The sequence below is a fragment of the Labrus bergylta genome, chromosome 4 (assembly GCF_963930695.1).
Source record: "Labrus bergylta chromosome 4, fLabBer1.1, whole genome shotgun sequence".
Lineage (NCBI taxonomy): Eukaryota > Metazoa > Chordata > Actinopteri > Labriformes > Labridae > Labrus > Labrus bergylta.
In genome coordinates this window covers 19,555,012-19,573,103 of record NC_089198.1, presented here as the reverse complement: position 1 = coordinate 19,573,103, position 18,092 = coordinate 19,555,012, and the positions used below count along the sequence as shown (strand labels likewise).

The 18,092-nt window shown below is 41.8% G+C and overlaps 2 protein-coding genes across 3 annotated transcripts; one reads left to right on the top strand and one right to left on the bottom strand.

Moving 5' to 3' along the window:
• The first annotated feature begins 2 nt into the window (after positions 1-2).
• alg3 (ALG3 alpha-1,3- mannosyltransferase) lies at positions 3-3,961 on the top strand. The gene is made up of 9 exons (XM_065953987.1): positions 3-236; positions 827-926; positions 1,010-1,157; positions 1,256-1,416; positions 1,606-1,726; positions 1,836-2,041; positions 2,632-2,709; positions 2,896-3,039; positions 3,129-3,961. Exons 1-9 carry the CDS (start codon positions 56-58, stop codon positions 3,307-3,309), a joined length of 1,320 nt encoding a protein of 439 aa, XP_065810059.1. The 5' UTR covers positions 3-55; the 3' UTR covers positions 3,310-3,961.
• On the bottom strand, positions 3,958-17,924 carry vwa5b2 (von Willebrand factor A domain containing 5B2). 2 transcript variants are annotated; one of them, XM_020633995.3, is made up of 23 exons: positions 17,803-17,923; positions 17,402-17,605; positions 15,940-16,151; positions 15,114-15,329; positions 13,903-14,128; positions 13,622-13,779; positions 13,004-13,135; positions 12,732-12,856; positions 12,452-12,628; positions 11,915-12,025; positions 11,074-11,276; positions 9,948-10,062; positions 9,334-9,519; positions 9,031-9,247; positions 8,579-8,931; positions 8,109-8,346; positions 7,685-8,029; positions 7,473-7,610; positions 6,796-6,924; positions 6,667-6,717; positions 6,157-6,268; positions 5,622-5,745; positions 3,958-5,530 (listed from the first exon to the last, which is right to left on the bottom strand). In XM_020633995.3, the coding sequence occupies exons 3-23, from the start codon at positions 16,076-16,078 to the stop codon at positions 4,775-4,777; spliced, it is 4,251 nt and encodes a 1,416-aa protein (XP_020489651.3). In that variant the 5' UTR covers positions 16,079-16,151; positions 17,402-17,605; positions 17,803-17,923; the 3' UTR covers positions 3,958-4,774. The 2 variants fall into 2 exon arrangements, with proteins under 2 accessions (XP_020489651.3, XP_065810058.1); XM_065953986.1 differs by lacking the exon at positions 6,667-6,717 and having other exon boundaries at positions 17,803-17,924.
• Positions 17,925-18,092: the final 168 nt, after the last annotated feature.

The following is an 18,092-nucleotide window of genomic DNA, read 5'->3' as shown; positions in this document are numbered from 1 at the left end:
GCTCCCCTCGCTCCCCTCGCTCCTCTCTCTCCTCCACGTCTGTACGCCGCCCGACATGGCAGGAGGGTTGCGGAGAAAGCCCCCCGGTCCCCCTTCCCCTCTGTGGGGTAAACTTAACACTCTCTGGCAGGACAAACATTTGGTTCTGTTCAAGACGGAGTACACGCTCCTGGTGGTTTCGATCCTGTGGTTCCTGGAGATTGGGATCAATGTGTGGGTCATACAAAAAGTAGCATGTAAGTAGCTGTGCAGCTAGTTAGCATGCTACAGTGGTTTGCAATATATCTAATAGTGTCTTAACGCTAAGCAGTTAGCGTTAGCATAGCCCTTAACTTTCACAGCCACCTGTCAGCAGGACTTTACAGCCGCTGCATGACATGTACAGTGTCCTGTTCTTCTCCTGTGTTATCTGACATTATGACAAAGAGGACAGCTCAGCTCTCTTTGTGGCTTGAGATAAGAAACAAATTCATAACATTTGTCATGAATTGACGCAATACAAATAAAGATTGATGGATTTTCAGAGTCTGCTGTCCCTAAAAATCTTCTCGCAGTCATAGATATGGATTCAATGACTACAATGTAAATGTCTGATTTGTCATGTTTTCCCCATGACTTATTATTGGACAGCGTTTTTGGACCCTCATAAGTGGTAGTGGGCTGGACATGTGATAACTTTGGAAAATACCGAGATAAAAAAAATAAATAAAGAATATTATCAAAAGAGAATTAACTCTGCAAATGACAACAGCACTTACAGGACTTTACTTTGTAGGTGACCTTCCCCAGCATTCATGATTAAAATAATGTGTGTTTTGTTCTGCAGACACTGAGATAGACTGGAAGGCGTACATGGATGAGGTAGAGGGGGTCATCAATGGGACCTATGATTACACCCAGCTAAAAGGAGACACAGGCCCCTTGGTGTGAGTTCCAAAGGTTTTGAATTTCTCCACCTTGTAACAATCACTTCATGCATGCAGGATAAATAAGCACCTTGTCTTTGCAGGTACCCGGCTGGCTTTGTCTACATCTTCACTGCTCTCTACTACATTACCAGCCACGGGGTTAACATCCGCCTAGGACAGTACCTTTTTGCTGCTTTCTACCTCATCACACTGTTTCTCGTCTTCAGGATATACAACCGCACTAAGAAAGTCAGTTTGTGAGATAAAAGCTTATTTACTATGTTAAGCGTGAGGCGCTTTTTGTTTAATGTATTAATAATGGCTTTTCATTTCTTTGGATTTTTCAGGTTCCTCCCTATGTGTTCTTCTTTGTTTGCTGTGCTTCTTATCGGATTCACTCCATCTTTGTGCTGCGTCTCTTTAACGATCCTGTGGCCATGATGTTGCTTTTCGCAGCAGTGAACCTCTTCATGGACGGACACTGGACTCTGGGCTGTGGCCTTTATAGGCAAGTGTGGACTCTCTAACATCACAGTACAAATTTTCATTCATGTCTTCACCACTTGACTTTGTGGAATTTTTTTATAAGAATCTTATATTTGAATCTTATAATTTATTCTTCATTATAATAAATCATTGTGATTGTTCTGTGTATGATATGTTGAAATTAAAACTCATCTTCCTCTCTTTCTGACAGTTTAGCAGTGTCTGTGAAAATGAATGTGCTTCTTTTTGCACCCGGGCTACTTTTCCTCCTGCTGTCCGAGTTTGGTTTTATCGGGACAATCCCAAAACTTTCTCTGTGTGCAGGCATACAGGTAAAATATTTTCTGCGACAGAAAACCGGGCAATCTTTCACTTTCATTTTGAAGCTCTCGTTAGTACTGCTAAGCTTCATGTTTAAATAAATCTATCTTGATGTTGCAGCTTTTGCTGGGCCTGCCTTTCCTCCTGGAGAATCCCATCGGTTATATGAGCAGAGCGTTTGATCTCGGTCGTCAGTTTATGTTCAAGTGGACAGTCAACTGGCGTTTTCTGCCCGAATGGCTCTTCTTGAATCGGTACTTCCACTTACTCCTGCTGGCTGCCCACCTGCTCGCCCTGTTACTCTTCGTGCTCCGCCGATGGAAGAGGTGAGGCAGGCTTTGTCTGTGCCAAGGTTTCTGCTGTTATCATACAGTTGAAGGGGAGCTTGAATAAATCAGGAGTTATAATCGTGCCAGTTTTTTGTTCCACAACAGACCAGCACGGTCAGTAGTTGATATGATGGATCCTCATGCAATGTCTCCATGTTTTTGTTTGAAGCGTGAAGAATACTTAAATATGAATACAGAAGCAGGAGCTACCTCTCAGATTTAAAGCAACAACACTCTTTTTTTTTGCTCGTCACCATATTGCCTCTTAGCATTTCTTTATAACTGCAGACAGTACAAAAAAAATGCAACTCATTTTGGAATTTCCTGATTGTTATTTTATCTAGAGTCAGCTTTTCCTCTTTGTTGTCAAGCAAACGTCCCAAATTTAGAAGTTATGTTTTTATTTTGATTTCATACACTATTAATCCAGAAAAATAATTCAAAAGAAGTGCTCAGTTATTTATATCTTTGTTCACAGTCTTCCACAAATATGGCCTGCTACTGTCAAAGAGTGAATATTGTGCTATATTTTTTACATCTATGTTGTAGATGTTGATATTAAAAGTAACTGTTTCCTCTCTCACTAGGCCAGGAGAAAGCATCTTTGAACTACTCAAGGAGCCATGCAAAAGGAAAAGCCCTGCACAGAAGAACACCGTGGATCATATCCTTCTGTTCTTTTGGAGTCGACTGGTATCTGTAGGATTATATCATTTAGGTCACCAACACCTTTTTGCTGTTAGGTGTTGTCTAGAAATTTGCTCTGCGTGCCTGCCTAATTTTGGTCAGTAAATTATTGATGTTGCTATGTAGAGACTGTCTTTTGTGAAAAACCTTAACATACAATCACAGATCATTTTGATTCTTTTCACCTCTAACTTCATCGGCATGTGCTTTAGTCGTTCGTTGCACTACCAGTTCTACGTCTGGTACTTCCACACGCTGCCTTACCTGCTTTGGAGTGGGGGAGTCAAGAAGTTGGCCCACCTGCTCAGGTAGGATGGAGTACATTTTACTTTTCTTTTACATTGCTTTTATCCCCCTTTGAAGTTCTACTACTGTATTGATTTCTCCTTGTGTTCAGGGTCCTGATCCTGGGTCTGATCGAGCTCTCATGGAACACCTACCCCTCTACTTACAGCAGCTCAGCCGCCCTCCACATCTGCCACCTTATCATCCTGCTCTGTCTGTGGCTGGCTCCACCCCTTTTGTCTGCAACAGCAGAATCACAAGAGGCTGCACCTGACAAGGACAAACGGCAGTGAGCAGCAGCCTGATCAGACCAGTCAATGTATTCGGTCAAATCAGCGGCAAAACAGCCTCCATCATCCTCCTCCTCTTGTTGACACAACACCGCCAAACAGAGAGGTGACTGGGGTAAACTATTTTTAAGATGAATATGAGGAGCCATTTGATGCTTCTCATCTCAGTGAAGGAAGCTAACCTGTAGGTGCATTCGCAGACAGATGCCTGTGTGATGAAATGGAGTCGACCCTTGCAGCTGTAGAGATGATAAGTAAAAAAAATAAAAACTTCTCAGGTTTAGTTTCATGGATAATAGAAGGAGGAGGACAGTGTGAATGTTGTGCTGTTTAGAAAGAATTTGTTACAAAGGTTATTTCTACCTATTATGTTTAAGTAGTTATCTTGAAGAATATCATAAACATGACAAAGAACTTGTACTTGGTACGGAAAGTTTGAAATAAGTCATAAATATGGCATTTCCAGCTGCCACAGAAGTTGCAGTATTCTTGAATACAACGCCAAAAAAAACCTGAAGCATTAGTAATATAATTTAACGTGTGTATAAAACTGAGCTGCAGACAATCATGGCTGCACTTCAATGTGAGAAATGTGCAGTAGACAGAGCAAAAGTGTGACATTTTTATATTAAACAGAAATGCCACTCAATCTTGACACTGTTTTTTCTCTTTTTTTAATGTGTTATTTTGACATGCTACAACAAACGGCAAAATTATGATTTTATTGTATTATCCCAACAAATATATTTTGGTATATAACCTACAGTGAGAACTTTTTTTTATCATTATGAAACATTGTTCTTTGCATAAAGGACAGGATCAGTAAAAAGATGAGACCTGCCACTCCACAAGGTTTGCAAAAGTACACGCACAAAATAAAAGTTCCTCTAAGGTTTGCTAAAGTAACTTTAATTGGATTATGAAATAATCATCCTGACAATCAATATAATTCTCCTTCAACACTGACTTATCATACACCTGGCAAGGTGATACACTACTGAATACAAAAGCCCATTGGGATAATCTTATTGTCAAGCATAAGAAGTATAAAGGCCACTTGGTCTCTGCCATGTAAAGGTAAGTCTAGATACAAAATTAAATTCTTTCTCATGTGCAGTTGAATGTAAGGAAGGATTTTGGCACTGGGTTTTAGTACGTTGCTAAGGTGTTGCTTCGAAAGCCTGACTTCTACTTTGCAATGAATATATACCTTATCTGTTCAATGTCCCTTTGGGGTCTCTATATGTGCATGAATGGAAATTTCCAGAAAAAAAGCTCCACACAGTGACATAGAAATCCCCAAGCCAACACGCATTGACACATAAGCTCATAGGGCTTGCAAATACCAACCTCCCTTACATCAGGTCTGCATGTATCAAACACATCAGTATGAATCTGGGGTTCATAGTCAGAATCATTGACTGAATAAGTCAATCAGCAGATCTGGCTCCTACCAGAGATCATGGCCTCACATGTTATTGGGGTTGTAACACAGCATGTTTAGCTTGATGTTCTCATCCCAGTGGCGCAGCAACAGGAACAGCTGTCTGGCAGCTCCCTTTAGCCCGGCCAGGTCCACTCCCTCAGGCAGCTCCTGACATCGCAGCCAGAAGTCGGCTTTTGCTGCCACCAGCTCCCACTCCATGAAGTAGCCGGCACAGCGGTGTTCAAACCAGGCTAGAGCCACAGCAGTGGCCCAGCTTGAGCCCTCCAGGTCTTCTTGAGCCAACTGGCTGCTCCCCTGGAGGTCAGCTTGCTCTAATAAAGAGCCCTCACATACATCCGTCTCTGAACCACGACCGCTATCGGCCTGGCCAAGATTCTGGCTCTGGGAGGGGCCTACTGATAGCTCGAGGGAGCCCTCCTCTGAGCTGGGGAGGTCAGGGGGTGAGTTGACAGGATCTCGGTCAGACAGGTGTCGGCGTCGGATTCTTGGTTCCAGCATCAGAGGTGTGTCATATGGAGTGTGGTGGAAAGGAGGTGCAGCTGATTTGCCGAGGGAGCAGGAAGAAGGAGAAAAGGTAACATGGAGACTAGTGGGAGCACCTGGAGGCTTGGTGGATAAAGATGGAGCACTGGGAGACGTGCAGCGAAAGGGCGGGCTGAGACTGCGCCGGTGGAGGCTGTAGGGTGAAGCCCTCTTCAGGCGGTCCAGAGGGATCTGAACGCAGTCAGAGTAGATCTCTGTCAGAAGGAAAGCTCCTGATGCCAACTGTAGACGCACCTGATAAGACACCATATAGACACAGACTGATGAATACCTTTGCACATTTGTTTCTGATTAGGTATATTTAGTAAGTGGCCTAACATCTCACCAGAGGCAGGTAGTCGAGGGCTTCAGTTTCAGGTTGTCTCTCAGTCTGAGCAGACAAACAGTGGGACTTCAGAGGAACCTGCTTTCCTGATGAAACAGAGGACCTGAGTCTGCCTAGAGGAAATCTGGGATATATAAAAACAAGTGGGCTTAGTGGCGTTTGAATATTTACACATTTGGATGAATATGTAATATATACCCCAGAAGGACTTGATCTCTGAAGTACCATTAGCTCAAACAGCAGGAGTGTGACAGATGTTTGTCACATTGGAAAAAAAAATCTCACCAAAATATCTGTGCCAACATTTAAGGTGTATGACCCTTGTAAAAGCTAAAATAAAGGATACAGCAAGAGGCAGGTTTTTAAAGATGCACATACATTATGATAAAAGTACACAGTTCTGTAACCAAGTAGATAATGGGGCAGAGAAATGTAATTTTGTTGTCATCTGATATGTATTTCGGTTAACTTCTGTTTGAGTTATTTACTGCAATCCCACATTCAAATAAATGGTGTTTCAACGTGAAAGTATTACCTGTTGCCAAAGAAGCTCTCCATTGACTTGCTCTCGATGGATCGCTGTGACCGCGTGCATGGGGTGCCTGCTATTGACGGGGCTGTGGCAGAGTATGGACTGCCTCCTACACCTGAGACAGCATTGTGATATAAAACAGCATATTCTGGTTAGCCAAGAGGAAAAGTGTACTTTCCCAACTGAGTTGAAAGCCTCAATTCACCCTTAACATAGAACAGAAAAAAAACAACGTTTGTTAGTCACTTTCAAATGATTTAGTGTGCTGAAATCCAGAGTGAAGAGAGAAATGCTTTGAAGCATTTATATTTTGTAGCATTATATTTTTGGACTTGGTTGAATTGATCCTGCTGAAGTGTTACTGCTGTGTTAAATTAAGATGGGGAATGCCCCCCTGCTCCCTTCCACAAGGACTCATCTTGTTTGAACTGACATCTTGGTCAGATGACTCTTATCTTCAAAATACACTGACACCTAAATGTTTTCAAGCATCGAGTCGACACAAATACTTACTAGAGTCCCAGGATGTAAGGCTACAGGGTGAGGCAGGAGTGTCATCTTTGTCTAAAGGATACAAAGATTAATGATGATGATGACGTGTTGTTAACAGAGATGAGTGTTTGTGTTATTCAGCGTGTCTACCTGTAGAGTTCCAGGTGTCCTCAACCTCTTCACCATCTCTACTGGTGCGTCGTCTGCCCAAACCGACAGAATAGGTTCTCTGTCTCCGACTACCTGACTGAGAGGTCCGCCTGTCCCCTAAATGCATTGCTAAAACACACGCACACACACACACACACACACACACACACACACACACACACACACACACACACACACACAGTGCCAAAATACAGCAAAAGTCATAGTATTAAAATGTTATATCTGTTAAAGTAACTTTAACCACATTTTAAATAAAATCATTTTTTTTATCTTACATTTTACAATAACCTTTTAGACAATAAATGCATTTTCCATGAGAACAAAGATAAATATTGGATATGTGTTACAGGTTGAAAACATATTCATATATTAAAGTTGCACCCAGGGATTAATCATTGCACTCTTATTTAATTAGAAGAGTTGAAAAAAGTTTCAGATTAAAAGAGAATTGTCAAAACCTGAGAGTTACTGACTGAGATGAGATATTATATAAAATATCCCAATTTGTAGGTCAAATTACAAAATACAGATAATTACACTACAATTCCCATGATGCAACTCCATATAGACTTACTGTATATTGGCTTAATAGACCTCCTAATGACTACTGAACATGTGTAGAATAAGTTTGTGTGTAAATTAGTGGTAAGTCACACCTGTGTTTTGGACGTCCATGTTTTCCTGCAGGCCTTGTTTGGGGTTGCTTTCAGTGGTAGTGAAGGCTGTGTACATGCAGATGATGTTACAGTGCTTACTGGTCTGGATTGCCTTTGTACGGTATCTCTTAGCCGAACCTAAGAAACAGTAAGCGTTAGACAATATGAGTCAATCAATAGGTGGGATCATGTTTGACAGAGTTTGGCCTCACCATGTCTAACATCACTCTCCTTTTCTGCCATTTTCTCAAAGTCTCGTATAACTGAGCGAGCGGTCAGTTGGTGAATGATCTCCTCCCATGGTTCCCCTTCTCTTCCTTCTTCCCCTCCTCCTCCTGGACTTCCCTCAGGCTCTGGTGTCTCCGGACCCTCAGGGTTCCAAAGGTGTTCCAGGTCCACACAGACCTCCCAGGACACAGGTCTCCCGCTCAGCATTCCGTGAATGAGCGCGCGACACTGACCTGGTGGGGGATCCTCGGGCGGAGCAGCTGTGAAGAAATACTCTGGGTCTGTGAAGCTGTCCCAGTCCAGAGGAGAGGCTGGAAACAGGAGTCCATCTGAGCGTCAGAGGGAGAAATGGAAGTGATGGAGGTGAAACAGGAAGTACAATCCTACTTTTCTGTACAAATAGCTTACTGGAGTCAGTGAGGCTTCTGTGTGAAAGTGTCCCTCTTGACGGGGGCTTTGTCTCTCCATCGCTTTCCTCCAGCCTCCCTCCCAGAGTCTGGTCAAAGGAGACCCTCTCCAGAGCTCTCCTCAGACGATGCATCTCCAGCTCCCCCTGAGGTGACGAGAAACTCCGTGCTGCCATGGTCGAACGAGCCAGTGCTTTTTGTCTTTTACGACACTCTTCAACTCCATCTAGACACCCGAGCTGGTTGGAGGGGAAAAGAGGGTATGACTGATATTCTCTATCTACAATATTATTTTATTAAGGATTTTGTTAAGATGTTCTCCCAATGTTTCTGTTGAAATTTTTCAGACATGATTTGTCTTAAAGTCTCCTTGATTCAAAGGAATGATGCATTTTTTTTGTACTGTTAAACTACTTTTTAGGGCTTTCGTCGATTTTTTTAAAAATGTAATTAACCATCCAAGTTTCGTACCTTCTTTGCATCATTTTCAGTTGTTTCCACTGAGAGGTTTTGTTGCCATCCTGAGTCGGCCCAGCGAGAAAAAGATGGTCTCTGTTCTAGAGGGGGCATTTTCTCAAGGCCTTGGGGTAGAGACCCTGTATCCAGCACTGAGGCAGGGGAGTGAGGGTCAGGCAGAAAGACCCCACCTGCAGGGTCGGAGTTTGACGAGGCTGGCATGTGTGAGTGTGATTGTGTTTGTAGACTCACTACTGAGTTTGTAGGTTCTGTACTGAAGGAGCAGCGGGTGAGGACATACTGCTCCTGGATATAAGAGCTCTGCTGGATCCTCTCCCTGATGTCGCTGGACCAGTCTAGGTCCACTCCTTAAAATAGTTTAAAACGACATATAAGCCACTGTAGTAAAAGGTGTCCAGTTTGAGGTACAGGTACTTGCTAAAAGATCCACCAATCCAGTGACTTACCTAGACTGGGGCCAGGGTCTGTGTCTCTGGCACAGGAGAACTCAGAGGAGATTTCTCTGGAAATCTCTCTCAGTGCCTCCTCCAAGTTGGTTCCATCTGCACACGACACCAAAGGCATTAACTCGGAGGCTGGAGGAGTTGAAATCTCATCATTTGATTGTCCAAAAACGGAACCCGTGGAACCACGATGTACACCTCTATAGCCCCGTTGTTGAGACTAAAATATAAAACAGCTATATGAGATGTGTTTTCCTGTGCAGACATACACAGAAGTTCTTTTAGAGAATATTTTGTTTTATATACCTCTGTCTTATTCCCTTTGAAATTGGTCATATCATAAAGAGTGCAATATCCAATGAGACGATTTCCAGGGTACAGTGGAGGGATTTCATTGGGTGAAAGGAAAGCCTCCATGTTTTCTGGCAGGTACCAGTCAATCCTCACGTCAGTCAGCACAGGTTCAAAGGCTTTTTTCAGGGACTTGATTAACTGCAGAGATAAAGTGGTGACAGTATTTGTGACTATATATAAATTATCTTTACAAATAATAAGTGCGAAGTGGAGGAAGATTTTTTTCAGAGTTTTTACTTGAGTAAAATTACCACAAAAAAATGTCTATGTCTTTTACTGCATTAGGTGTTCAAAATGTGGCACTATTGTTTCAACTTTGTATACATTAAGGTGTTTTAGTCATTTCTCCAAGTCTCTGGGCTGGGCCTCCTCTTCAGTGTAACTAGGGGTGCTGAGATGATTAATAAGGTAGAAAAGGACAAAAAAAAAAGATTTGCTACAAAAAGGGTGTATGTGGGGTGGTTCTTAATCACTCAGTGTGACAAAGAGCTATCAAAGATTGCCTTTATAATTGTTCTGTAACTCCTATTTTTTCCAATAGGGGTCAGTGCTGTCATGCTGTTTACCTTAGGCTGGAGTCTCTCCTCATCGTCCAAGAACTCTGTCGTCCCTCCTGTCAGTTTGGCAACGCCCTGCAGGAGTCTCCTGCAGGCTCGAGGACCAAGACCCAGGCCAAAGCATCTGCAGAGGTGAAACAATATATAAATGACATTTCCTGATCATACTTGCAAAGAAGATTTCACAATATATGGTATTTATTTCATGACAATTGTCCTCTTTGTCTCTCATGAGTTTCTCTCATCGAGTTTCAGCTCAGGCTAATACAAGTATCTATTTGTGAAACCCTAATGGCATACAGAGGCTTCGATCTGTCTCGGGAAAGAGCAAATTGGGAGTTATTAAACAGACAGAACTGTTATTTGGGCTCTCAAAGGGATCTCATGCCATTTTGCTAATTGAGAGTTTGAGAAGAGCAGAGGACAAAATAAGTGAAAAGACTGAGATCTTGCATGCTGTGTTTTAAACCAATGGGCCTGTCTAATTAAAATAAAAATAAAAAGTGAAACCATATTTACTAAGAGAGAGATTTAATGAACATTTAATGAAAACAGAAGCATGAATAATTACCCAAGAACAATTATGCACACAGTATGCAGAGGGACGGATAGAATACAGTGGAGAAAGTCACTCCAACAGGGGAATACTAATGAGACATAAATGGAGTTATTGTGCATGGCTGACGGGTCTGAGGAAAACTAGAGGGGCATGTCTCTCACTGCAGAGGAGAGCACTTAACGGGATTACTGGGTGGGGCTGAAAAATACATCAGCCGGTTATTTTTTTCCACACTGTTTTGGTCTGAGTTATCCAAGATCGCAGTCTGCTTGTGTTCCCTCTGTTCTCTGTTTCTCTTTTTTTCTCTTCCTACTTTGTGTCTCTGCTGTATTTATAACCTTATTTTGCCTGCAACCACTTTACATAATTTTTCCTTACTGCCCGTAAGCCACAGTGAATTACTTTTCTATTACACACTAATGATATTATATATGCCTTTCATTAACTAGTTGTAAGAATATCCTCTTTGTATGCACATGACTTTTGCCTCATATTTGATATCCAGTGATAACTTTGCATAGCATCCTTCAAATATGAATTCCACGTTAAATATGCAATTAGCAAGTACTTAAGTACCTGCCCGAGCATGTGTTTCTGCGGACCAGCTCCAACACTTTAGCCACATTGCCGATGCATCCATCCGTGATGATGAAAACCTGGCGAGGATATGAACGCTGCATGGGCTGTTGGTACACCCAGGAGAGCGCCCCCAGCAGGTTGGTGCCCCGCATGTCGGCTCTCATCCTCTGAACATACTCATAGGCCTGCATTAGAGTGCCCTGTGTGCATGCAAAAGCACAGAAACAGAACAGGAAAGATGCTATCGGATAAAGGTGAGAGAAGCGAGCATCAAACGACAACAAAACCTGCCAAACTGCATGACGTCCCCCTGTGCAAACATCACCTGTGTCATCAAGTGAATTCACTGTTTGATATCAGATGCACCAGTTACCCCGTGAGGGTGGCAAAGAATCGAATCGCTATGTTTCCAATAAAGAGTGAGCAAACATAATCACAATAGCACCTGCTTTAAAACTACCTTGAATCACACTGTGGACAAACATGCCTGACATGAGAGGACGTGGAAGGACACCTCCTGCCTTAGTGAAAATGCATGAAAGGTCACCATATGGTCTCTTGACTATGAGCAGAGACTGTTTGCCTTTGCTGGCCCTGGTCTGGATGGAACCTGATACTCTGCTACTAAGGCAACCTAAAGAACTGACCTATTGCCTAAGCAGACAGAAGGAAAAATAGGACAGCAAGTCCTCCATGGTTGAAAAACATCTGCTTCTAGGAAACATGATCCGAAGCTCCGTGAAATCATGAGAATAAGACGCTTTTCTCTTTCTGAATCTGGTAAACAAGAAAGATTTCAGTGTATGTTTTTTAAGTAAGGTAATTGTCCAATTCTTACATCAGTGCCGAGCTTGCTGGAGGGGAACAGAGGCTTGATGGTGGTGCCAAAGCCCACGATGTTGAGCATGGTGCCAGCAGGGATACTCTTCAACGCCACCACCATGGCCTCCTGTGGAAATATGAAGGGACAGACAGTAATAGGCCAAATCTATGGGAGACCTAAGCAGACATGCATCTACACATTTTATTTACTCAGTTTTCCCGTGATAACAAGTCTTTTCTGTTTGTTTTCTTGAGACACGATCTTGAGATTGCAATGGAGGGACGAAGTGATCCCACCTGTGCTCCAACATTGGAGGTAGTAACAGAGGCAATTTGAAAAAGGTTTATTTATGTTTATTTTGTGCTTTTGAAACTCGGGGGATATAATATAAATAAGTCAAGATCTTGAGAAATCTTCTGTAAATTACTCGTTTTCACTGAGAAAGTGGATAAATGAAATGTATTGATGCATTTCAGCTTATGGCTTCCATAGATATCAATGTACATGCCTTAAACATAATATGTAACCTTTGTTAACGGCAATGTTTTTCACCTTGACACGATGGATGTTGGTTCCACTCATGCTTCCACTTCGATCCACAAGGAACAGCATTTCTCTGGTGGCTTTGTGCAGCGCCAGAGGTTCATGCAGCAGGTTGGGACAGAAGTTTAGCATCAAGACCGGGCTGTTCAGGATGTCCTTGTGATATCGCTTCCTCATGAACTCCAGCTGCCGGCCAAGAGGAACTTCAGCATGTTGGCTTTTTTTAGGCAGCAACGGAGTCAGGACACAATGGTGAGTTAAGAGTGGAACTAATGCAGCTACTACTCACCTTCCTCTCAGGTTCTGAATCTTTGCGAGTAAAACGGATGAAATCGCGACGAGAGCAGATTTGCTGTTCATACTGACTGAATGAGAGTCGACCCCTCTCCAGTATGACCAATGGGCTGTGAGGCTCTGCGGAGGAGTTTTTTTTTGTTTGAATATGGAGCCAAATATCAGAAAGAAACTGACCTAACAAGAATAAACAATTCTTCTAAATACCAAAAGAATTACAGAATGACATAAAAAAAAATAATCGGGGTCAGTTTTTCGATGTCTTACCACTAAGGTGCAGGATGATCTCTATGTGTCTGTCATATGGATGCTCCTGGGCTAAGGTGATGTAGGTGGCAGAGGCACTTTGAGCGCTGGGGTCAGCATCTGCCCTCAGAGCATGAGTGGGGCTCTCCAGGCCTATGAATCAGTTATGGAAAATAGAAAGACAGGCAAATCATGGTTTTAATAGGTCTTCTTTGTTGTTGATGAGAGGTGAAGCTGAAAATGTGTAACACAATCTACTTTGGATTGAGTGTTTTGGTAGTTTGAATTAACGACCTTCTCCATTAACCCATAACCTTGATTATGTTTGGGAGATAGCCCCCTATTCCAATACTTCACATTGGCTGTGTCAAGAAAGATCATAGACTGTTTAAAAACATGTACTAAGTCACAGAGGCTTAATTCCTAGAGAGTGTGCAGCCCTGGTCTGAATCCGACCTGCTGTCAAAACAGTCTTTTTCATAAGGAATATTTATGTGACTTCCGGGTCTTTTGAAAGCAGCCTCAAGCAGACACTTGAGGAACTGCAGTTTTTTGCACTTCTGCATTGACTTAAACTTTCAACACCAGAGGTTGTCGCTTGGATTTATTAATTCTGTCTTTTCTTTAGAGGGGCAGTACCAGCCAATAAGCAGGCCCCTCTGACCAGCAGCTGGAAGTTGAGTTCATAAGGTGCCAGGTTTGCAGCTGGGCTGGTGAAGATGGCGTGGGCACACTGCTGCTCAGAGTCCAGAGCCCGGTCCTGTTTCCCTGAGGTGGCACCGAAACAGCTGGTTGGCCTGAGGAGGACAGCAATGCAGAATATTAAGGCTAAGAATGCAAAGCAGCATGATACTATTAGGTGGAATGTGTTGTCACATTAAGTTATGTATATATATATATATATATATATATTTATATACCCTGTTTCTTCAGACTTCCCCCCATTTTCACTCTTGCTTTGAGTCATCTGACCAGTGACAATGGGAGTTAGCAGATTGGGGTAGACGATGCGGATTGCTCCATTGTCTAAAGTGGGGAGTTCAAGTGTTGTGCTTATGACAACAGACACTACATCCATGGGACCAATGACACCTGTGCCCACAATGAATGTGCTTCTTTCAAGGTCTTCGTCCAGGATGAGATGTCCTAATGTAGAGATACAGCAGTTACTCACATCAGAAAAAAATAAATAAAATCAAACTGACAAAAAACTGATCTGTCAGCGGGGCATTTTTTTTAAAGCAACGTCCTACACTAAATAAAGGATTTCAACAAAGCATGTTTGAGATTTGAGTCCTGACTGTCTCTCATAATCAAACCAAATCATGATTTTAAGTCACAGTGCCAGGTGTGTTTGAGAAATTTCCTACAAGCAGCTTTTCAAAAGAGCACGTCAATTGTGTGCACTTACTGTATTATTTACTATAATCCTATTGTAAATGAAAGTGCATAAAATCCCTCACAAATAGATGAGCGCATTGTTGAAGTAAATTCAGCAGGAAGAATATCAAGTAATTCATATCTGGGATGAAAAGAAAAATACTCTACATACAATTGGATATAAAATCATTCACACAAAGAAATCAAAATAACCTAACTTGTGGGTTATTTTAGGTTCTAAAGGGTCAAAGGCCAACTTGAACTACCACAGTTTCCATTAAAATACTGCACAGTATTAGTTGATATATTATGCCTGTAACCATTAGGCAGGCAGCCAAATCTAGTTGCCTTCCTCATCTATCCTTTCTATCCTGGGTGAGGCTAAAATAGGACACAGAGGAAACTGTAGCCATTCACCAGGAGACCAGAGCAGCAACAGACATCAGTCTACAACAGTTCAACAGTGCTACTTTACAACTGTAGTATTTTCCTAGTATCAATTTTATATTAAGAAACAAATAACAGGTTTTAAATGAGGTATAAAATTATTATAAATATTCGGTCTCTTGTTTTTTACTGAGTTTGCAGAGCAGAGAAAAAATGCTGATAAATCAGGGGGAGTTTTATGACAAAACATGAATGTTTTCTTTCCTTCTTAAAACTTATGAAATCATATGGCAGATTAAATTGATTTTTTTGACATGAGTGGGATATTTTTCATACACAGTTATCTTTTGTTCCCCTCCCTTACCATTGGTGCATTGCATGTCTAGACTTGAGCTCCCACAGCAGCCCCACTCACTGCCATTCCCACAGTAACCTTCAAGACCAGAGCCAGGGCAACAATCCAAACAGCAGTCCTTCAGCTTCCCTCGGCTCTGGATCTGGACTCCCACTAATCGTCCTGCAATCACAGCCTCAAACCCCACCACCACCTCCTTTTCTCCGAGAGGGTACACAAATACACCTAGATGGTTGAAAATATTGGACACCAAGAAAATATGATCATAACATTTTCCTTGAACAAAGAAAGCAATTATGTATTTAAAAAAGCCTGAAAAACTGAGACTGTTATTGCAAGATAGTGACTTCCTTTTCTACCAGTCAGGATTTCTGACCTCGTTAAGTCACAGATTGAATTGAAATGCTTTGCTCATTATATAAAATGTTATCATGTATCTTACTTTATACTTTATTTCAGAACCATAGGTCCATATCTCTTGGGATTTCTGTGTGATGTGAGGTTCCTCAAGGGCTAATCCTTATCCATCTAAGGTTTTCATTTGGTTACCTCTGCATCAACACCACCCACCTAATCCATGTCTGATAATGTCTTAAAATAAATGCAGACATCTCAAAATTTAAAAATGAGAAATCTTTTCAAGTTCAAGTTATATCGGCTTACATTTAACCCGCCCTTTTGCTAGAAAAATTAGGGTGTTATTTACAAAAAATGTTGTTTTGAGGATTGGGTAAAAGTTGCTGTCTAGTTATTTTTTCTTCATCTCAAGCAATCATAATTCCTCAATTTATGATATGAAATGAAAGTATAGTTGCTAGTTGTATTACTTACTCACCTTCTACAGACTCGATGTCTGCATTAGCATAGGTCAGGTTTGCAGTGATGCCCAGGGAGCAGCCATTGGCACAAGACTTGATGCTGGAGGCCTTGAGTAACAATGGTTCCCACGTAGATGAGTTTCTCAGTCCCACCATCTCTTCAGGGCAGCAACAAGTCTTTGCTCTCCTGGTTGCATGAGAACACAGGTACACAGACCAGGGAAATGGTCTGAGAAGACAGGAACAGCTCTGTGTGAGTGTGCATTTAAAACCTCTCATTTTCCATTCACAATCTGATCGGAATATTCTTTGTGAAACAGACCTGTTTATTTTATTTAGCTGAATTCATTAAAATAATCTAAAATGTCCACTGATCTTTTATCTAAATGAAAATATTCTAACTAGATATTTATAAATAAATAAACATCAGCTCTTGGACATGTAACCAAGCTATCTACACTCCTGAGGCACTTAGCAACCAACTGTGATAGATGGAGTGTAAGAGGCTTGGTCAATCATTAACACGGTAGTTCAGCTCTTACAACACTATGCATCATGCCTAACATATGCAATCAGTAGCCAACCTTCATGCAAATCAAAATAGACTTTCTAATCTACTAATCTACTACTTGCACTACTCTTCTACTACTACTACTAACTAGCTGCATGGCAAGAAATTGACATTTCACCCTTTTAGACAGAAACTTTGTCTCATCCCAGTTACCTTCAGTGTTCCACTTATGTAGCTTGTGTGGTGTGCAATAAATCTTCATGACTGGCTACTTAATTACTTTAAGTGCATCATGTGCAGAGAGCAGTGCACAGATCACCGTTAAGTGAATGGTAGTCTACATAAAACTGTGCATGTGTGTTTGTGAATACATGTGTGCATGCGTGTGTGTCTGTGTTTGCTGTGGTCCAGGTAATGGTCTTTTCACATCTACCTTTCTAACAAGATCAACAGCCTCCATCTGGCTACCGTGCTCTCAGGTCATAACAGGCAAATAAATGCCTGGTTTGTAAAAGTGGGATGCTGTTAGGATACAAACACATGGAAAAGTACCCTCTGCAGACTGTGGTTAACATGATGTACAAGCTTGGCAGCTATATCAGTGAGAAAAACAACTTTAAACTTTATGTCTAACGCGTGCCTGTGTGTGCATATGTGGTTTGAATCATAGTACATCAACACATTGAAAATAATAAATGATGTACACATTCAGCTACTAACCTTGTAAAGGTTTTTCTTAAACTCAATTGCAGATATTAACAACACAACCTAAAAAAATGCCCCTTTTTTGAAACTTTTTTAGAGTGAAAATTCTGCATTTCTTTTTTCTACAAAGAGAAATTATTCTGCTGAGTGTTTGCAGTAGCAAAGCTGGCCAAGAGTTAGCTCTGGGCAATGCTGCAGTGTCTTACAGTATGTCAGTTAAAAGCTCCAGATAACAAGCAAAATAATGGTCAAGGAACACTTACTGTATTTTTCAGTGCAGTGTCTGATAATGTGAGTCTGTGTCCAGCCTCTCAATCACTCCAACATTACATCTGCTCTTGCGGATTTCCCACTGATACACCGGTAGGAGTTTTCCTGGTAACAGAGACTGCTATCTCTCTCTCTCTCTCTCTCTCTCTCTCTCTCTCTCTCTCTCTTCCACTCTCTCCTCAAACTCACCAGTTGCCCTGTAAAGAAAACATTTCACAAAGTAGAGTCAAATAATTAAACATTTATTACATATATAGTCCAAACAAGTAAGTAGGATAAAAACAATCTTTAGTATCAAGCAATCGAAGCATGAAAATAAAAAGGTCCCTTTTTGTGATCACTAACCAAAATGCAGCTCTGCACCAACCCCTTAAGTGAGATGTCATCTGCTTACCTGCTCTGACCTGAGCCACATATCTGATCAGTAACTGTGATCCTGAACCTGCTGGTGAGGCACAAGCTAACATACTCTGAGGCAGAGTCTGCTTTTCATCCAGACAATTGGCTGTGATGGTAGCAGCACCATAATTCATGGCTAATGGCTCAGCCAGCGAGGGGAGGGAGGGTGAAGTGTTTTGCCTCTCCCCACAGGTCATTCAGACAGCAGCAGCAGAAGCAGAAGCAGCAGCAGGCTTCAGCAGGTGAGTCCACAGAAGCTGCTGCAGCTTTTTGTTGTGTTTTCTC

What these genes read in the sequence shown, in the direction of transcription:
- alg3 (XM_065953987.1), top strand. Translation starts at nt 56, where the DNA reads ATGGCAGGAGGGTTGCGGAGAAAGCCCCCCGGTCCCCCTTCCCCTCTG. An exon ending in TATACAACCGCACTAAGAAA is followed by an intron (nt 1,158 to 1,255) that starts GTCAGTTTGTGA and finishes TGGATTTTTCAG; the next exon opens with GTTCCTCCCTATGTGTTCTT. An exon ending in GTGCTCCGCCGATGGAAGAG is followed by an intron (nt 2,042 to 2,631) that starts GTGAGGCAGGCT and finishes CTCTCTCACTAG; the next exon opens with GCCAGGAGAAAGCATCTTTG.
- vwa5b2 (XM_020633995.3), bottom strand. Translation starts at nt 16,078, where the DNA reads ATGGTGGGACTGAGAAACTCATCTACGTGGGAACCATTGTTACTCAAG. An exon ending in AGGAGAGACTCCAGCCTAAG is followed by an intron (nt 9,520 to 9,947) that starts GTAAACAGCATG and finishes TTATCTCTGCAG; the next exon opens with TTAATCAAGTCCCTGAAAAA. An exon ending in CAGAAGCCTCACTGACTCCA is followed by an intron (nt 8,030 to 8,108) that starts GTAAGCTATTTG and finishes TCTGACGCTCAG; the next exon opens with ATGGACTCCTGTTTCCAGCC.